The 19,286-nt window shown below is 44.9% G+C and overlaps 1 protein-coding gene across 2 annotated transcripts in view; it reads left to right on the forward strand.

Annotated features, from left to right (window-relative positions):
* The window catches only part of LOC139386099 (prolylcarboxypeptidase (angiotensinase C)), a 52,023-nt gene extending 33,400 nt beyond the window's left edge, over positions 1-18,623 (forward strand). For both annotated transcript variants that reach the window (XM_071131524.1, XM_071131523.1), the window contains exons 7-9: positions 2,769-2,939; positions 9,022-9,209; positions 16,673-18,623. In XM_071131524.1, coding sequence (XP_070987625.1) covers positions 2,769-2,939; positions 9,022-9,209; positions 16,673-16,886 — 573 coding nt within the window. In that variant the 3' untranslated portion in view covers positions 16,887-18,623. The remainder of the gene's footprint in view (positions 1-2,768; positions 2,940-9,021; positions 9,210-16,672) is intronic.
* Positions 18,624-19,286: the final 663 nt, after the last annotated feature.

Genomic DNA, 19,286 nt, shown 5'->3' on the forward strand with positions numbered 1-19,286 from the left:
AACAGTACTCTGTACCAGTATTATGTAACAGTACTCTGTAACAGTACTCTGTAACAGTACTATGTAACAGTACTCTGTAACAGTACTATGTACCAGTACTATGTAACAATACTCTGTAACAGTACTCTGTAACAGTACTCTGTACCAGTACTATGTAACAGTACTCTGTAACAGTACTCTGTACCAGTACTATGTAACAGTACTCTGTAACAGTACTCTGTAACAGTACTATGTAACAGTACTCTGTAACAGTACTATGTAACAGTACTATGTACCAGTACTATGTAATTTGATGATATCAGCTGTATACTTTTTAATTGTTAAAGCTGCAATATGGCACCTTTTTGGGCGACCCGTCCAAATTCACATAGAAATGTGAGTTATAGATCTGTCATTCTCATTGAAAGCCAGTCTAAGAAGCAGTATATCTGTTTCTATGCTTCCTGTTTTTAAATTTTGTTTTTTGCCTCTTTTACTTCAAACAGCTGGATATATCATATTTTTTATTATGGAAAATATATAAATTATTTGTTCCGGCACCCTGACCATCCACTGTTATAGAAGGCTGAAGGACTCAGTGATCCCTGGACTGTAGAGGCTGTTATAGAAGGCTGAAGGACTCAGTGATCCCTGGACTATAGAGGCTGTTATAGAAGGCTGAAGGACTCTGTGATCCCTGGACTGTAGAGGCTGTTATAGAAGGCTGAAGGACTCATTGATCCCTGGACTGTAGAGGCTGTTATAGAAGGCTGAAGGACTCAGTGATCCCTGTACTATAGAGGCTGTTATAGAAGGCTGAATGACTGAGTGATCCCTGGACTGTAGAGGCTGTTATAGAAGGCTGAAGGACTCAGTGATCCCTGGACTATAGAGGCTGTTATAGAAGGCTGAAGGACTCTGTGATCCCTGGACTGTAGAGGCTGTTATAGAAGGCTGAAGGACTCATTGATCCCTGGACTGTAGAGGCTGTTATAGAAGGCTGAAGGACTCAGTGATCCCTGTACTATAGAGGCTGTTATAGAAGGCTGAATGACTGAGTGATCCCTGGACTGTAGAGGCTGTTATAGAAGGCTGAAGGACTCAGTGATCCCTGTACTATAGAGGCTGTTATAGAAGGCTGAAGGACTCAGTGATCCCTGGACTGTAGAGGCTGTTATAGAAGGCTGAAGGACTCAGTGATCCCTGGACTGTAGAGGCTGTTATAGAAGGCTGAAGGACTCTGACCCATCATTCTTTGTACCAGCTCCTCTGACACGTCACGTCCCCAACCAAGGCAGCACCATTGACCCTAAACCCTAAACCCTGAACCCTGAACCCTAAACCCTAAACGCTGCTAGTGCTTGCTCACCCTCCTGGGGTGCTCCAACCATCCTGTGAGTTATATGAGATGTCCACTGTTCTGTTACTTTTTCATTAGTAGAAATATATCAACTTAAAAAAATAAAAAAAAACATTTGTAGTCCTCATCGATATATATAAATCCTAAATCCCCTAGTGGTGCAGCAGGTTAACAGACACGGAGAAGCTGAATGGACATTTGGAGCCGTTGTGGCTCAGTGCCTGTAATGTATGCCTGCCCTATGGGTGGTTTAAGCGGTTTAGCCAGTGAGCTTTTTTAATGACAAAGCTAATGTGATTATGTGAGTGACTGTGGGAAGGGAGTATTGAGGGTTTAAAGGGGGGAAATCTGTTGGCAAAGATGAATGTAGGAGACTAATCCTATCTGAAAAGTAGAGAGGAGATGCTTTAGAGCAATTGCTGGACGTTTTTCTTTTTTCATGGCATAAATCTGCGGTTCAGACATGCCTGTTGCTCTACCCCTCCTTCTCATATATCCATCGACATCCTCCCCCTTCCTCCTCAACCTCCTCCTCCTCCCCCTCCTCCTCCTCCCCTAGCCCGCCTGTAGACAAAAGCCTCAGTAACAGCCTCCATTCTGCCAGAACTCCAGTCCAACGTCCTAACAAGCAGCCACAGTCTCTCCAGCAGCCTTTTACAAAGACTGACAGAACAAAAACAGCTAGCAGACAGAACAGGACAGGCAGCAAACTCTGCTGCTACCATGACAACGACCAATACAGTAACTATGTCTGAAAGCAAACCACGAACGATGAAAAAAAAAAAAAAAATCCCATTTTAAATGTATCTCAACTGCAGTAATTGTCACTGTAGATGAAACAGTCACTTTCGTAAAGTTGAGAAGTTGTCCTGGTAGGGTGAGAATGAGGCGGAGGGAGGAAACCAGGTCGATAAATCTTTTAACAACAAAATATGTCTCCTCGCTATGCTAAGAGCGCAGAGCTATACATTTAAATGAAGCCTTTTGTTTCATTCCACTCAATTTCATATGTAAATTAGACACTACATTTTTTTTAAGTGAAATGTTTTATGAGAAAACAACCGGTAAACAGCTCCGAGACGAGAGAGAGAGAGCTTTCTAACAGCCGTTTGGATTTGGACTGAAATGGAACGGAGGTGTTTGTTTTGTAAACAAAGTGCTTTAAAAGGTTACCTATGAAAAACTCTTACTTATTACCTAGTATTACTATTTAATTAGCGGGAAAAGTATTTTCACTCTGCTGTTGTCAGACGTATTAATTCATTAGTAATTGTTCCATGTTTGTGCCTCGTGTGACGAACACTGACCAAAAAAATCCTGTATTTAGTATACTGAGACAACGATTGTCATTTCTAAGCCCAAACTGTCTGCCAACTTTAAAAAAAAAAAATCTCTACATCCGTGATATCTTTTGTTGTTTTTTTCCCAGGTGGTGTGCAAACACCTTAGCTTTGACCCCAGCAGTGTGTCAGACTACCAGCTGTTAGGGGGTATCTCTGAAGCTGCTAGAGTCTACTACAACTACACAGGAAACTGTCCTTGTCTCAACACTTCCTCTACGGCTACAGGGAACCTGGGCTTCATCGGCTGGTACTACCAGGTAACACAAACTCACAGGTTGTTTCTAAAATGGCACCCTATTCCCTATATGGAGCTCTTGTCAAAGGTAGTGCTCTAATTAGGGAATAGGGCTCTGGTCAGGAAGTGCTCTAATTAGGGAATTAGGCTCTGGTCAGGTAGTGCTCTAATTAGGGAATAGGGCTCTGGTCAGGTAGTGCTCTAATTAGGGAATAGGGCTCTGGTCAGGTAGTGCTCTAATTAGGGAATAGGGCTCTGGTCAAGTAGTGCTCTAATTAGGGAATAGGGCTCTTGTCAGGTAGTGCTCTAATTAGGGAAGAGGGCTCTGGTTAAGTAGTGCTCTAATTAGGGAATATGGCTCTGGTCAGGTAGTGCTCTAATTAGGAAATAGGGCTCTGGTCATGTAGTGCTCTAATTAGGGAATAGGGCTCTGGTCAGGTAGTGCTCTAATTAAGGAATAGGGCTCTGGTCAGGTAGTGCTCTAATTAGGGAATAGGGCTCTGGTCAGGTAGTGCTCTAATTAGGGAATAGGGCTCTGGTCAGGTAGTGCTCTAATTAGGGAATAGGGCTCTGGTCAGGTAGTGCTCTAATTAGGGAATAGGGCTCTGGTCAGGTAGTGCTCTAATTAGGGAATAGGGCTCTGGTCAGGTAGTGCTCTAATTAGGGAATAGGGCTGTGGTCAGGTAGTGCTCTAGTTAGGGAATAGGGCTCTGGTCAGGTAGTGCTCTAATTAGGGAATAGGGCTCTGGTCAGGTAGTGCTCTAATTAGGGAATAGGGCTCTGGTCAGGTAGTGCTCTAATTAGGGAATAGGGCTGTGGTCAGGTAGTGCTCTAATTAGGGAATAAGGCTCTGGTCAGGTAGTGCTCTAATTAGGGAATAGGGCTCTGGTCAGGTAGTGCTCTAATTAGGGAAGAGGGCTCTGGTCAGGTAGTGCTCTAATTAGGGAAAAGCGCTCTGGTCAGGTAGTGCTCTAGTTAGGGAATAGGGCTCTGGTCAGGTAGTGCTCTAATTAGGGAAGAGGGCTCTGGTCAGGTAGTGCTCTGTAAAGAGCTAGACTCAGCAACAGGTGGGGGGAGAGGTGTAAATTCACCAGGAATTTAGCTAAAAATGATTTTAATTTAGGAAATCTGCTCCCAAGTATTCCCATGGATAAAAAAAGAGATGTGATCATGTTTCAATGAGTACGTTTACATGCACAGTAGTACTTGGATATGAAACTGGTTATGGCAGAAGGCTGAGTATTGCATTAGTCATGTAAACACCATTCTCTGCTCATCTTAATCGGCATACGGTCAAAATCTATAGGAGTAGTTCCCTACCCCTGGAATAGAGAATAGTAGTTCCCTACCCCTGGAATAGAGAATAGTAGTTCCCTACCCCTGGGATAGAGAATAGTAGTTCCCTACCCCTGGGATAGAGAATAGGGTCCCATTTCAGATGCATATTTCTCTTCAGGGTCTTCCAGATCAAGCAATGTATTTGTAAGGACCCTCTAGTCTGTTCCTCTAGTCTGGTCCTCTAGTCTGGTCCTCTATATGGACCCTCTAGTCTGGTCCTCTAGTCTGGTCCTCTAGTCTGGTCCTCTATATGGACCCTCTAGCCTGGTCCTCTATATGGACCCTCTAGTCTGGTCCTCTGTATGGACCCTCTAGTCTGGTTCTCTAGTCTGGTCCTCTATATGGACCCTCTAGTCTGGTCCTCTATATGAACCCTCTAGTCTGGTCCTCTATATGAACCCTCTAGTCTGGTCCTCTATATGAACCCTCTAGTCTGGTCCTCTATATGAATCCTCTAGTCTGGCTCTCTATATGAACCCTCTAGTCTGGTCCTCTAGTCTGGTCCTCTATATGGACCCTCTAGTCTGGTCCTCTATATGGACCCTCTAGTCTGGTCCTCTAGTCTGGCCCTCTATATGAACCCTCTAGTCTGGTCCTCTAGTCTGGTCCTCTATGTGAACCCTCTAGTCTGGTCCTCTAGTCTGGTCCTCTATATGAACCCTCTAGTCTGGTCCTCTAGTCTGGTCCTCTATATGGACCCTCTAGTCTGCTCCTCTAGATGGACCCTCTAGTCTGGTCCTCTAGTCTGGGCCTCTAGTCTGGGCCTCTATATGGACCCTCTAGTCTGGGCCTCTAGATGGACCCTCTAGTCTGGTCCTCTATATGGACCCTCTAGTCTGGTCCTCTAGTCTGGTCCTCTATATGGATCCTCTAGTCTGGTCCTCTATATGGACCCTCTAGTCTGGTCCTCTATATGGACCCTCTAGTCTGGTCCTGTAGTCTGGTCCTCTCGTCTGGCCCTCTATATGAACCCTCTAGTCTGGTCCTCTAGTCTGGTCCTCTATATGAATCCTCTAGTCTGGTCCTCTAGTCTGGACCCTCTATATGGACCCTCTAGTCTGGTCCTCTATATGGACCCTCTAGTCTGGTCCTCTAGTCTGGTCCTCTAGTCTGGTCCTCTATATGAACCCTCTAGTCTGGTCCTCTAGTCTGGACCCTCTATATGGACCCTCTAGTCTGGTCCTCTATATGACCCCTCTAGTCTGGTCCTCTATATGAACCCTCTAGTCTGGCCCTCTATATGAACCCTCTAGTCTGGTTCTCTATATGAACCCTCTAGTCTGGTCCTCTAGTCTGGACCCTCTATATGGACCCTCTAGTCTGGTCCTCTAGTCTGGCCCTCTATATGAACCCTCTAGTCTGGTCCTCTAGTCTGGGCCTCTATATGAACCCTCTAGTCTGGTCCTCTAGTCTGGTCCTCTACATGAACCCTATAGTCTGGTCCTCTAGTCTGGTCCTCTATATGGACCCTCTAGTCTGCTCCTCTAGATGGACCCTCTAGTCTGGTCCTCTATATGGACCCTCTAGTCTGGTCCTGTAGTCTGGTCCTCTAGTCTGGTCCTCTAGTCTGGGCCTCTATATGGACCCTCTAGTCTGGGCCTCTAGATGGACCCTCTAGTCTGGTCCTCTATATGGACCCTCTAGTCTGGTCCTCTAGTCTGGTCCTGTAGTCTGGTTCTCTATATGGACCCTCTAGTCTGGTCCTCTAGTCTGGTCCTCTAGTCTGGGCCTCTATATGGACCCTCTAGTCTGGGCCTCTAGTCTGGGCCTCTATATGGACCCTCTAGTCTGGGCCTCTATATGAACCCTGTAGTCTGGGCCTCTAGTCTGGGCCTCTATATGGCCCCTGTAGTCTGGTCCTCTAGTCTGGTCCTCTAGTCTGGTCCTCTATATGGACCCTCTAGTCTGGTCCTGTAGTCTGGTCCTCTAGTCTGGTCCTCTATATGGACCCTCTAGTCTGGGCCTCTAGTCTGGGCCTCTATATGGACCCTCTAGTCTGGGCCTCTATATGAACCCTGTAGTCTGGTCCTCTAGTCTGGTCCTCTAGTCTGGTCCTCTAGTCTGCTCCTCTAGTCTGGTCCTCTAGATGGACCCTCTAGTCTGGTCCCTCTAGTCTGGTCCTCTAGTCTGGTCCTCTATATGAACCCTCTAGTCTGGTCCTCTAGTCTGGTCCTCTAATGAACCCTCTAGTCTGGTCCTGTAGTCTGGGCCTCTAGTCTGGGCCTCTAGTCTGGGCCTCTAGTCTGGGCCTCTATATGGACTCTCTAGTCTGGTCCTCTAGTCTGGGCCTCTATATGGACCCTCTAGTCTGTGCCTCTAGTCTGAGCCTCTAGTCTGGTCCTCTAGTCTGGGCCTCTAGTCTGGGCCTCTAGTCTGGGCCTCTATATGGACCCTCTAGTCTGGTCCTCTAGATGGACCCTGTAGTCTGGTCCTCTAGTCTGGGCCTCTAGTCTGGGACTCTATATGGACTCTGTAGTCTGGTCCTCTAGGCTGGGCCTCTATATGGACCCTCTAGTCTGGTCCTCTAGATGGACCCTGTAGTCTGGTCCTCTAGTCTGGGCCTCTAGTCTGGGCCTCTATATGGACCCTCTAGTCTGGGCCTCTAGTCTGGTCCTCTAGTCTGGGCCTCTAGTCTGGGCCTCTAGTCTGGGCCTCTAGATGGACCCTGTAGTCTGGTCCTCTATATGGACCCTGTAGTCTGGTCCTCTATAAGGACCCTCTAGTCTGGTCCTCTATAAGGACCCTGTAGTCTGGTCCTCTATATGGACCCTGTAGTCTGGTCCTCTATATGGACCCTGTAGTCTGGTCCTCTATATGGACCCTGTAGTCTGGTCCTCTATATGGACCCTGTAGTCTGGGCCTCTGTATGGACCCTGTTAGCCTGGTTCTCTAGTCTGGTTCCTCTATATGGACCCTGTAGTCTGGTCCTCTATTTGGACCCTGTAGTCTGGTCCTCTATATGGACCCTGTAGTCTGGTCCTCTGTATGGACCCTGTAGTCTGGTCCTCTATATGGACCCTGTAGTCTGGTCCTCTATATGGACCCTGTAGTCTGGTCCTCTGTATGGACCCTGTAGTCTGGTCCTCTTTATGGACCCTGTAGTCTGGTCCTCTGTATGGACCCTGTAGTTTGGTCCTCTGTATGGACCCTGTAGTCTGGTCCTCTGTATGGACCCTGTAGTCTGGGCCTCTATATGGACCCTGTAGTCTGGTCCTCTGTATGGACCCTGTAGTCTGGTCCTCTGTATGGACCCTGTAGTCTGGTCCTCTGTATGGACCCTGTAGTCTGGTCCTCTGTATGGACCCTGTAGTCTGGTCCTCTGTATGGACCCTGTAGTCTGGGCCTCTGTATGGACCCTGTAGTCTGGGCCTCTGTATGGACCCTGTAGTCTGGTCCTCTGTATGGACCCTGTAGTCTGGTCCTCTGTATGGACCCTGTAGTCTGGGCCTCTGTATGGACCCTGTTAGCCTGGTCCTCTGTATGGAGCCTGTAGTCTGGGCCTCTGTATGGACCCTGTAGTCTGGTCCTCTATATGGACCCTGTAGTCTGGTCCTCTGTATGGACCCTGTTAGCCTGGGCCTCTATATGGACCCTGTAGTCTGGTCCTCTGTATGGACCCTGTAGTCTGGTCCTCTGTATGGACCCTGTTAGCCTGGTCCTCTAGTCTGGTCCTCTGTATGGACCCTGTAGTCTGGTCCTCTGTATGGACCCTGTAGTCTGGGCCTCTATATGGACCCTGTAGTCTGGGCCTCTGTATGGACCCTGTTAGCCTGGTCCTCTGTATGGACCCTGTAGTCTGGTCCTCTGTATGGACCCTGTTAGCCTGGTCCTCTAGTCTGGTCCTCTATATGGACCCTGTAGTCTGGGCCTCTGTATGGACCCTGTTAGCCTGGTCCTCTAGTCTGGTCCTCTATATGGACCCTGTAGTCTGGTCCTCTATATGGACCCTGTAGTCTGGTCCTCTATATGGACCCTGTAGTCTGGTCCTCTGTATGGACCCTGTAGTCTGGTCCTCTATATGGACCCTGTTAGCCTGGTCCTTTAGTCTGGTCCTCTATATGGACCCTGTAGTCTGGTCCTCTATATGGACCCTGTAGTCTGGGCCTCTGTATGGACCCTGTTAGCCTGGTCCTCTAGTCTGGTCCTCTATATGGACCCTGTAGTCTGGTCCTCTATATGGACCCTGTAGTCTGGGCCTCTGTATGGACCCTGTAGTCTGGTCCTCTGTATGGACCCTGTCGTCTGGGCCTCTGTATGGACCCTGTTAGCCTGGTCCTCTAGTCGGGTCCTCTATATGGACCCTGTAGTCTGGTCCTCTATATGGACCCTGTAGTCTGGGCCTCTGTATGGACCCTGTTAGCCTGGTCCTCTAGTCTGGTCCTCTTTATGGACCCTGTTAGCCTGGTCCTCTATATGGACCCTGTAGTCTGGTCCTCTGTATGGACCCTGTAGTCTGGTCCTCTATATGGACCCTGTAGTCTGGTCCTCTGTATGGACCCTGTAGTCTGGTCCTCTGTATGGACCCTGTAGTCTGGTCCTCTATATGGACCCTGTAGTCTGGTCCTCTGTATGGACCCTGTAGTCTGGTCCTCTATATGGACCCTGTAGTCTGGGCCTCTGTATGGACCCTGTTAGCCTGGTCCTCTAGTCTGGTCCTCTAGATGGACCCTGTTAGCCTATGCAGTAAAATGTTTACATGTCTGAAGAGCAGTAGGTCACCTTGGTTTCAGTCCTTAACAGCTCCTTTCCCCCTCTTCCTCCCCCAGGCGTGTACAGAGATGGTGATGCCACTCTGCACTGATGGGGTGCAAGACATGTTTGAGCCCCAGGACTGGAACTTCCAGGCCTTCTCAGATGAGTGCAACTCCCTGTTCGGGGTGCGTCCTCGGGCTGACTGGGCAGCGACCGTCTACGGAGGACTGGACATCGCTTCTCACAGCAACATCATCTTCAGGTAAACTAACACCTGCTGATTTTACTGAGCGAGGGACAGAAGATTTACCTGTGACCATGTAACTGGAGATTGCGACTGAAATGGTTCCCTGACACGTCAGCCTAACTTGGACCATGCCTTAGTACAGCCCTCGCCATGTGTTATTCACGGTAATCAACAGGTTCTCATGTCTTAATGCTTAATTAATACACTGTTACCCAATAGATGTTCAGCCATCTTAATTAATACACTGTTACCCAGAGGTGCAGGTATCTTAATTAATACACTGTTACCCAGAGGTGCAGGTATCTTAATTAATACACTGTTACCCAAAGGTGCAGGTATCTTAATTAATACACTGTTACCCAGAGGTGCAGGTATCTTAATTAATACACTGTTACCCAAAGGTGCAGGTATCTTAATTAATACACTGTTACCCAGAGGTGCAGGTATCTTAATTAATACACTGTTACCCAATAGATGTTCAGCCATCTTAATTAATACACTGTTACCCAATATAGGTTTAGTCATCTTAAATAATACACTGCTAGCCAGAGGTTCAGTCATCTTAAATAATACCCTGCTGTTCTCTGGATCCAGGATGCTGATTGGACAAGCAGCGTTCCAAGCTGTGCTGTTTTGGCCGTTACAGGCACACTATGCCTGTAAACAGTTTCCATCTGAAATGATCACTGCGCCTCCATAAGAATATCATGGTCATAGATGTGGTAAAGGAGTCAGTGGAACGAAGACGTTCCATTGACCAGACATTCCATTGTCCAGACGTTCCATTGACCAGACGTTCCATTGATCAGACGTTCAATTGTCCAGACATTCCATTGTCCAGACGTTCCATTGACCAGACGTTCCATTGTCCAGACGTTCCATTGTCCAGACATTCCATTGACCAGACGTTCCATTGACCAGATGTTCCATTGTCCAGACATTCCATTGACCAGACGTTCCATTGACCAGATGTTCCATTGTCCAGACATTCCATTGTCCAGACATTCCATTGTCCAGACATTCCATTGTCCAGACGTTCCATTGACCAGACGTTCCATTGACCAGATGTTCCATTGTCCAGATGTTCCATTGACCAGACGTTCCATTGTCCAGACGTTCCATTGACCAGACATTCCATTGACCAGATGTTCCATTGACCAGATGTTCCATTGTCCAGACGTTCCATTGACCAGACATTCCATTGACCAGACATTCCATTGACCAGACATTCCATTGACCAGACATTCCATTGACCAGACATTCCATTGACCAGACATTCCATTGACCAGATGTTCCATTGACCAGATGTTCCATTGACCAGACATTCCATTGACCAGACGTTCCATTGACCAGACGTTCCATTGACCAGACGTTCCATTGTCCAGACACTCCATTGTCCAGACATTCTATTGACCAGATGTTCCATTGACCAGATATTCCATTGACCAGACATTCCATTGACCAGACATTCCATTGACCAGACGTTCCATTGTCCAGACGTTCCATTGTCCAGACGTTCCATTGTCCAGACATTCCATTGTCCAGATGTTCCATTGACCAGATGTTCCATTGACCAGATGTTCCATTGACCAGACATTCCATTGACCAGATGTTCCATTGACCAGACATTCCATTGACCAGACGTTCCATTGACCAGACATTCCATTGACCAGACGTTCCATTGACCAGACATTCCATTGACCAGACGTTCCATTGACCAGACATTCCATTGACCAGACATTCCATTGACCAGATGTTCCATTGTCCAGACATTCCATTGTCCAGACATTCCATTGACCAGACATTCCATTGTCCAGACGTTCCATTGACCAGATGTTCCATTGTCCAGACGTTCCATTGGCCAGACGTTCCATTGACCAGACGTTCCATTGTCCAGACATTCCATTGTCCAGACGTTCCATTGACCAGACGTTCCATTGACCAGATGTTCCATTGTCCAGACATTCCATTGTCCAGACATTCCATTGTCCAGACATTCCATGGTCCAGATTGGCTCACATTCAACAAATCTGATCTAACAAAGTGGATATTCGTCACATGCTACATGATTTGTGTAGTGTAACAGTCCCACAATATGGTTACTTAAGTCCGATTTGGATTTACAGTTGAAGTCGGAAGTTTACGTACACTTAGGTTGGAGTCATTAAAACTCGTATTTCAACCACTCCACACATTTCTTGTTAACAAACTATAGTTTTGGCAAGTCGGTTAGGACATCTACTTTCTAGTCTACTTGTACACAAGTCATTTTTCCAACAATTGTTTACAGACTGATTATTTCACTTATAATTCACTGTATCACAATTCCAGTGGTTCAGAAGTTCACATACACTAAGTTGACTGCCTTTAAACAGCTCGGAAAATTCCAGAAAATTATGTAATGGCTTTAGAAGCTTCTGATAAGCTAATTGACATAATTTGAGTCAATTGGAGATGTACCTGTGGATGTATTTCAAGGCCTACCTTCAAACTCAGTGCCTCTTTGCTTGACATGGGAAAATCAAAAGAAATCAGCCAAGACCTCAGAAAAAAATGTTGACCTCCACAAGCCTGGTTCATCGATGGGAGCAATTTCCAAACGCCTGAAGGTACCACATTCATCTGTATAAACAATAGTACGCAAGTATAAACACAATGGGACCACTCAGTGGTCATATCGCTCAGGAAGGAGACCCGTTCTGTCTCCTAGAGACGAACGTACTTTGGCACGAAAGTGCAAATCAATCCCAGAACAACAGCAACAAGGACCTTGTGAAGATGCTGGAGGAAACGGGTACAAAAGTATCTATATCCACAGTAAACGAGTCCTATATCAACATAACCTGAAAGGCTGCTCAGCAAGGAAGAATCCACTGCTCCAAAACCACCATAAAAAAGCCAGACTACGGTTTGCAACTGCACATGGGGACAAAGATCGTGATTTTATAGAAACGTCCTCTGGTCAGATGAAACAAAAATAGAACTGTTTGGCCATAATGACCATTGTTATGTTTGGAGGAAAAAGGGGGAGGCTTGCAAGCCGAAGAACACCATCCCAACCGTGAGGCATGGGGGTGGCAGCATCATGTTGTGGGGGGTGCTTTGCTGCAGGAGTGGTGCACTTCACAAAATAGATGGCGAAAATGATGTGGATATATTGAAGCAACATCTGAAGACATCAGTCAGGGAGTTAAAGCTTGGTCACAAATGTGTCTTCCAAATGGACAATGACCCCAAGCATACTTCCAAAGTTGTGGCAAAATGGCTTAAGGACAACAAAGTCAAGGTATTGGAGTGGCCACCATAAAGCCCTGACCTCAATCACATAGAAAAGTTGTGGGCAGAACTGAAAAAGCGTGTACGAGCAATTAGGCCTACAAACCTGACTCAGTTACACCAGCTCTGTCAGGAGGAATGGGACAAAATTCACCCAACTTATTGTGAGAAGCTTGTGGAAAGCAACCTGAAACATTTGACCCAAGTTAAACAATTTAAAGGCAATGCCACCAAATACTAATTGAGTGTATGTAAACTTCTGACCCACTGGGAATGTGATGAAAGAAATAAAAGCTGAAATAAATAATTCTCTCTACTATTATTCTGACATTTCACATTCTTAAATAAAGTGGTGATCCTAACTGACCTAAGACAGGGAATTTTTACTAGGATTAAATGTCAGGAATTGTGAATAACTGAGTTTAAATGTATTTGGCTGAGTTGAATACAACAGGTGTAGTAGACCTCACAGTGAAATGCTGAATACAACAGGTGTAGTAGACCTCACAGTGAAATGCTGAATACAACAGGTGTAGTAGACCTCACATTGAAATGCTGAATACAACAGGTGTAGTAGACCTCACATTGAAATGCTGAATACAACAGGTGTAGTAGACCTCACATTGAAATGCTGAATACAACAGGTGTAGTAGACCTCACATTGAAATGCTGAATACAACAGGTGTAGTAGACCTCACATTGAAATGCTTACTTACAAGCCTCTAACCAACAAAGCTGTTTAAAAAAAATACGGATAAGAATAAGAAATAAAAGTAACAAGTAATTAAAGAGCAGCAGTAACACAACAATAGTGAGACTATGTACAGAGGAAGTGGCTGCTAAATGCTAACTCCCATTCGTGTAAGCTGGTAGCTCAGGTAGCATACAGAAATCAGTGGTGGTAGTCAAAGTCGTTTTTTAACTGTAATGCCTTTGATTGGTGACGATAACATACATGTGTTTGGGTTGACATCCATACAAGCATTATACTCTGATTTTTACCTCAACATAATGTGAAATACACATATACACAATATTCTAAATGTAGGCTAATTTGGGTCGGGGGGGGGGGGGGGGGGGGGATAAGGAGATTCGGTGTCATTCCCCCACAGTATATTTCCCCCCATGCGTTAATATAAGCCTGGCAGTTAGTTTGGTACAGCGGGGGTTAAAATAAGCCTATCATTTAGTTTGGTACAGCGGGGGTTAAAATAAGCCTATCATTTAGTTTGGTACAGCGGGGCTTAAAATAAGCCTATCATTTAGTTTGGTACAGCGGGGGTTAAAATAAGCCTATCATTTGGTTTGGTACAGCGGGGGTTAAAATATGCATTTAGTTTGGAACAGCGGGGGTTAATATAAGCATTTAGTTTGGTACAGCGAGGGTTAAAATAAGCATTTAGTTTGGAACAGCGGGGGTTAATATAAGCATTTAGTTTGGTACAGCGGGGGTTAATATAAGCATTTAGTTTGGTACAGCGGGGGTTAAAATAAGCCTGGCATTTAGTTTGGTACAGCGGGGGTTAATATAAGCATTTAGTTTGGTACAGCGGGGGTTAATAGAAGCCTGGCATTTAGTTTGGTACAGCGGGTGTTAATATAAGCATTTAGTTTGGTACAGCGGGGGTTAAAATAAGCATTTAGTTTGGTACAGCGGGGGTTAAAATAAGCCTGGCATTTAGTTTGCTACAGCGGGGGTTAATATAAGCATTTAGTTTGGTACAGCGGGGGTTAAAATAAGCATTTAGTTTGGTACAGCGGGGGTTAATATAAACCTGGCATTTAGTTTGGTACAGCGGGGGTTAATATAAGCCTGGCATTTAGTTTGCTACAGCGGGGGTTAATATAAGCCTAGCGTTTGGTACAGCGGGGGTTAATATAAGCCTGGCATTTAGTTTGCTACAGCGGGGGTTAATATAAGCCTGGCATTTAGTTTGCTACAGCGGGGGTTAAAATAAGCCTAGCATTTGGTTTGGTACAGCGGGGGTTAATATAAGCCTGGCATTTAGTTTGGTACAGCGGGGGTTAATATAAGCCTGGCATTTAGTTTGCTACAGCGGGGGTTAATAGAAGCCTAGCATTTGGTTTGGTACAGCGGGGGTTAATATAAGCCTAGCATTTGGTTTGCCGAGCTAGCCGAGTTAGCCGAGTTAGCCGAGCTAGCCGAGTTAGCCGAGTTAGCTGAGCTAGCTGAGTTAGCCGAGTTAGCTGAGTTAGCCGAGCTAGCCGAGTTAGCTGAGCTAGCTGAGTTAGCCGAGTTAGCTGAGTTAGCCGAGCTAGCTAGCAGGTGACAAGAACGTTATCCTGCCTGAATAGCGACCATTTTGTTTAGGACCGACGACCAGGCCTTTTGCATAGCAACTACGCAAAAATAATGAACGTCTGTATCCACATGACCAAAATAACTAACATCCAGACGTTTGTCTGGACTATGTCTTCTGGTGGAAGAATGACATTGGGTATGAATTTACTTATCAAAATAACATTTTAAATTAAAATATGTAATTTATTGTTATTTTAATATGTTTAGGCACACGTCGGGCCAAACATTTAAGGCTATCACATCGGGCCGAAGCACGCCATTTTCCTGTGACTGTATTCATGATACAGCACTGCCTCTTACCTGTATTCATGATGCAGCACTGCCTCTTACCTGTGATTGTATTAATGCTACAGCACTGCCTCTAACCTTTGACCTTATTAATGCTACAGCACTGCCTCTTACCTGTGACCTTATTCATGATACAGCACTGCCTCTTACCTGTGACCTTATTCATGATACAGCACTGCATCTTATCTGTGACTGTATTCATGATACAGCACTGCCTCTTACCTGTGACTGTATTCATGATACAGCATTGCTTCTTACCTGTGACTCTATTCATGATACAGCACTGCCTCTTACCTGTGACTGTATTCATGATACAGCATTGCTTCTTACCTGTGACTCTATTCATGATACAGCACTGCCTCTTACCTGTGACTGTATTCATGATACAGCATTGCCTCTTACCTGTGACTCTATTCATGATACAGCATTGCCTCTTACCTGTGACTCTATTCATGATACAGCACTGCCTCTTACCTGTGACCTTATTCATGATACAGCACTGCCTCTTATCTGTGACTCTATTCATGATACAACACTGCCTCTTACCTGTGACCTTATTCATGATACAGCACTGCCTCTTATCTGTGACTCTATTCATGATACAGCACTGCCTCTTACCTGTGACTGTATTCATGATACATCACTGCCTCTTACCTGTGACTGTATTCATGATACATCACTGCCTCTTACCTGTGACCTTATTCATGATACAACACTGCCTCTTATCTGTGACTGTATTCATGATGCAGCACTGCCTCTTGTGCCTTATTGCTTAAATAGAGGTTAAGCCTGATGTTATTCCATGTAGGTTAAGCCTGATGTTATTCCATGTAGGTTAAGCCTGATGTTATTCCGTGGAGGTTAAGCCTGATGTTTTTCCATGGAGTTTAAGCCTGATGTTATTCCATGTAGGTTAAGCCTGATGTTATTCCGGGGAGGTTAAGCGATTTGATGTTATTCCATGTAGGTTAAGCCTGATGTTATTCCATGTAGGTTAAGCCATTTGATGTTATTCCATGTAGGTTAAGCCTGATGTTATTCCATGTAGGTTAAGCCTGATGTTATTCCATGTAGGGTAAGCCTGATGTTATTCCATGGAGGTTAAGCCTGATGTTATTCCATGTAGGGTAAGCCTGATGTTATTCCATGTAGGGTAAGCCTGATGTTATTCCATGGAGGTTAAGCCTGATGTTATTCCATGTAGGGTAAGCCATTTGATGTTATTCCATGTAGGGTAAGCCTGATGTTATTCCATGTAGGTTAAGCCATTTGATGTTATTCCATGGAGGTTAAGCCTGATGTTATTCCATGTAGGGTAAGCCTGATGTTATTCCATGTAGGGTAAGCCTGATGTTATTCCATGGAGGTTAAGCCTGATGTTATTCCATCGAGGTTAAGCCTGATGTTATTCCATGGAGGTTAAGCCTGATGTTATTCCATGGAGGTTAAGCCTGATGTTATTCCATGGAGGTTAAGCCTGATGTTATTCCATGTAGTTTAAGCCTGATGTTATTCCATGTTAACTCTGCTTCACCGTTTGATCCTCCTTCCTTATGTGATTGGTTGATCCCTCTCCTCTAAACTCTCACAGTAACGGAGGACTGGACCCGTGGTCAAGTGGTGGGGTGACACGAAACATCTCGGACTCGGTGGTTGCCATAGTGATACCTGACGGAGCTCACCACCTGGACCTACGCTACAACAACGAGTATGACCCTCACACCGTCCTCTCAGCCCGCATCCAGGAGGTGGAATACTTCAAACTGTGGATCACACAGGCCAGGAAACTACAAATACCAGGTTAAATCAGTCTGAACTACAACTGCCAGGCTAAATCACTCTGAACTACAACTACCAGGTTAAATCACTCTGAACAACTGCAAGGCTAAATCATTCTGAACTACAACTACCAGGTTAAATCACTCTGAACTACAACTCCCAGATTAAAGCACTCTGAACTACAATTACTAAATCAAGCAGAACTAAAACTGCCAGACTAAATCACTCTGAACTTAAACACCCAGGGTTGGCCTGAAATGTCACCCTATTCCCTATATAGTGCACTACTTTTATCCAGGACCCCCTAGGACTCTGGTCAGAAGTAGGGCACTAGATGCAGCCCCAGCCTCTCAAACTACCTGAAGCTGAAAGACCATAGCATATAACATGTGGCTTTGTTCCAATGCCCTCTCTAGCATACTACTAAGAAGGGAGCATAGTATTGTATGTGTATTCTAAGTGATATGCTAGTGTGGACATTGAAACTAAGGCTTTGTTTGCATCCCAAAAGTGACCCTATTCCCTACATAGTGCACTACTTTTGACCAGAGCCCATATGGAGCATGTTTAAAAAGGAGTGCACTATGTAGGGAATAGGGTGCCATATAATACCAACGTTCTCTACCATCAGAATGTACTGATTGATGTATGTTCAGTGGAATATTGTTTTTCAGATGGGGTTGAGTTTAAGGAATGTCTACTTACACCAATAATCAGGTTTAGTTAAGTAACTATTTCAATGTTGATTTCAATGATTGTTTACAGCGTTCTCTGTTTCGTGCCAAAGTCTCTCTTTTTTTATTACGAGTGTCAGAAAGGGCTAGAATATCAAATGTTAAAAACTAAATAAATATTTTCTTAATGTGAAAATTAAAGACATTTTCACATAACACCAGATTAGATCATTCAGTTACAGTATTTATGAATTGTGTTTAATTGAAGTTTGATAGCTTACACATACTGTATATCAGAACAACAATTGTGTTTATTGGATAATTAGTACAAAAAAAATATTTATTTAACAACTCTCAGGAAAAACGTATGCTTTTTTTTTTTTGGTAAGTGTTTACAATTCGTTGTAATTGACCATTTCTGTCAAACTAGAATTAGCATTAGTCAGGGATTCTAAAGGTTTTTCCAAAACAATTGATAACATTCACTTGTAGTTTACAGTTTCTATACTACGGCCTGAGTTGTATTTGGTCCAGAAATAGACCCATATTTAACAACGGCAGCAGAAGGGCTGGACCCAGCAGTGTCTCTCAATGTCGTGTTAACATGTTTCATTGACTTTAATGGTTATGGCTGTTAAGTAATATCCCTTTAATGGTTATGGCTGTTAAGTAATATCCCTTTAATGGCTGTTAAGTAATATCCCTTTAATGGCTATGGCTGTTAAGTAATATCCCTTTAATGGCTGTTAAGTAATATCCCTTTAATGGTTATGGCTGTTAAGTAATATCCCTTTAATGGCTGTTAAGTAATATCCCTTTAATGGCTATGGCTGTTAAGTAATATCCCTTTAATGGCTGTTAAGTAATATCCCTTTAATGGCTATGGCTGTTAAGTAATATCCCTTTAATGGATGTGGCTGTTAATAAGTAATATCCCTTTAATGTCCTACTGCTATTGTCATGTGTTGTTCCCAGATTAAAAGCAATGTTATTTTGATACTGTTTTTGTCTATCTTGTCAACTCTAAACTCACAAAAGGAGTACTTGCTAAATAAATAATGTTTTATTCTACACTGAACATTCGAAAGATATTGACATTTGATGGATGAGTCATTGGCGTGACAATTGTTCATATGTAAACATGCTGAACATCAGAGGGCTGCTTCTATAATCTATATATTCATCCTGTCACACTGAGCGTTCCCTGTCACACTGAGCGTTCCCTTTCACACTGAGCGTACCCTTTAACACTGAGCGTTCCCTTTAACACTGAGCGTTCCCTTTAACACTGAGCGTTCCCTGTCACACTGAGCGTTCCCTTTAACACTGAGCGTACCCTTTAACACTGAGCGTTCCCTTTAACACTTAGCGTTCCCTTTAACACTGAGCGTTCCCTGTCACACTGAGCGTTCCCTTTAACACTGAGCGTTCCCCGTCACAGTGACCGTTCCCCGTCACAGTGAGCGTTCCCCGTCACACTGAGCGTTCCCCGTCACACTGAGCGTTCCCCGTCACACTGAGCGTTCCCCGTCACACTGAGCGTTCCCCGTCACACTGAGCGTTCCCCGTCACACTGAGCGTTCCCCGTCACACTGAGCGTTCCCCGTCACACTGAGCGTTCCCTTTAACACTGAGCGTTCCCTTTAACACTGAGCGTTCCCTTTAACACTGAGCGTTCCCCGTCACACTGAGCGTTCCCCTGAGCGTTCCCCGTCACATTGAGCGTTCCCTGTCACACTGAGCGTTCCCCGT

This window comes from Oncorhynchus clarkii, chromosome 27, assembly GCF_045791955.1.
Source record: "Oncorhynchus clarkii lewisi isolate Uvic-CL-2024 chromosome 27, UVic_Ocla_1.0, whole genome shotgun sequence".
NCBI classification, from domain to species: domain Eukaryota; kingdom Metazoa; phylum Chordata; class Actinopteri; order Salmoniformes; family Salmonidae; genus Oncorhynchus; species Oncorhynchus clarkii.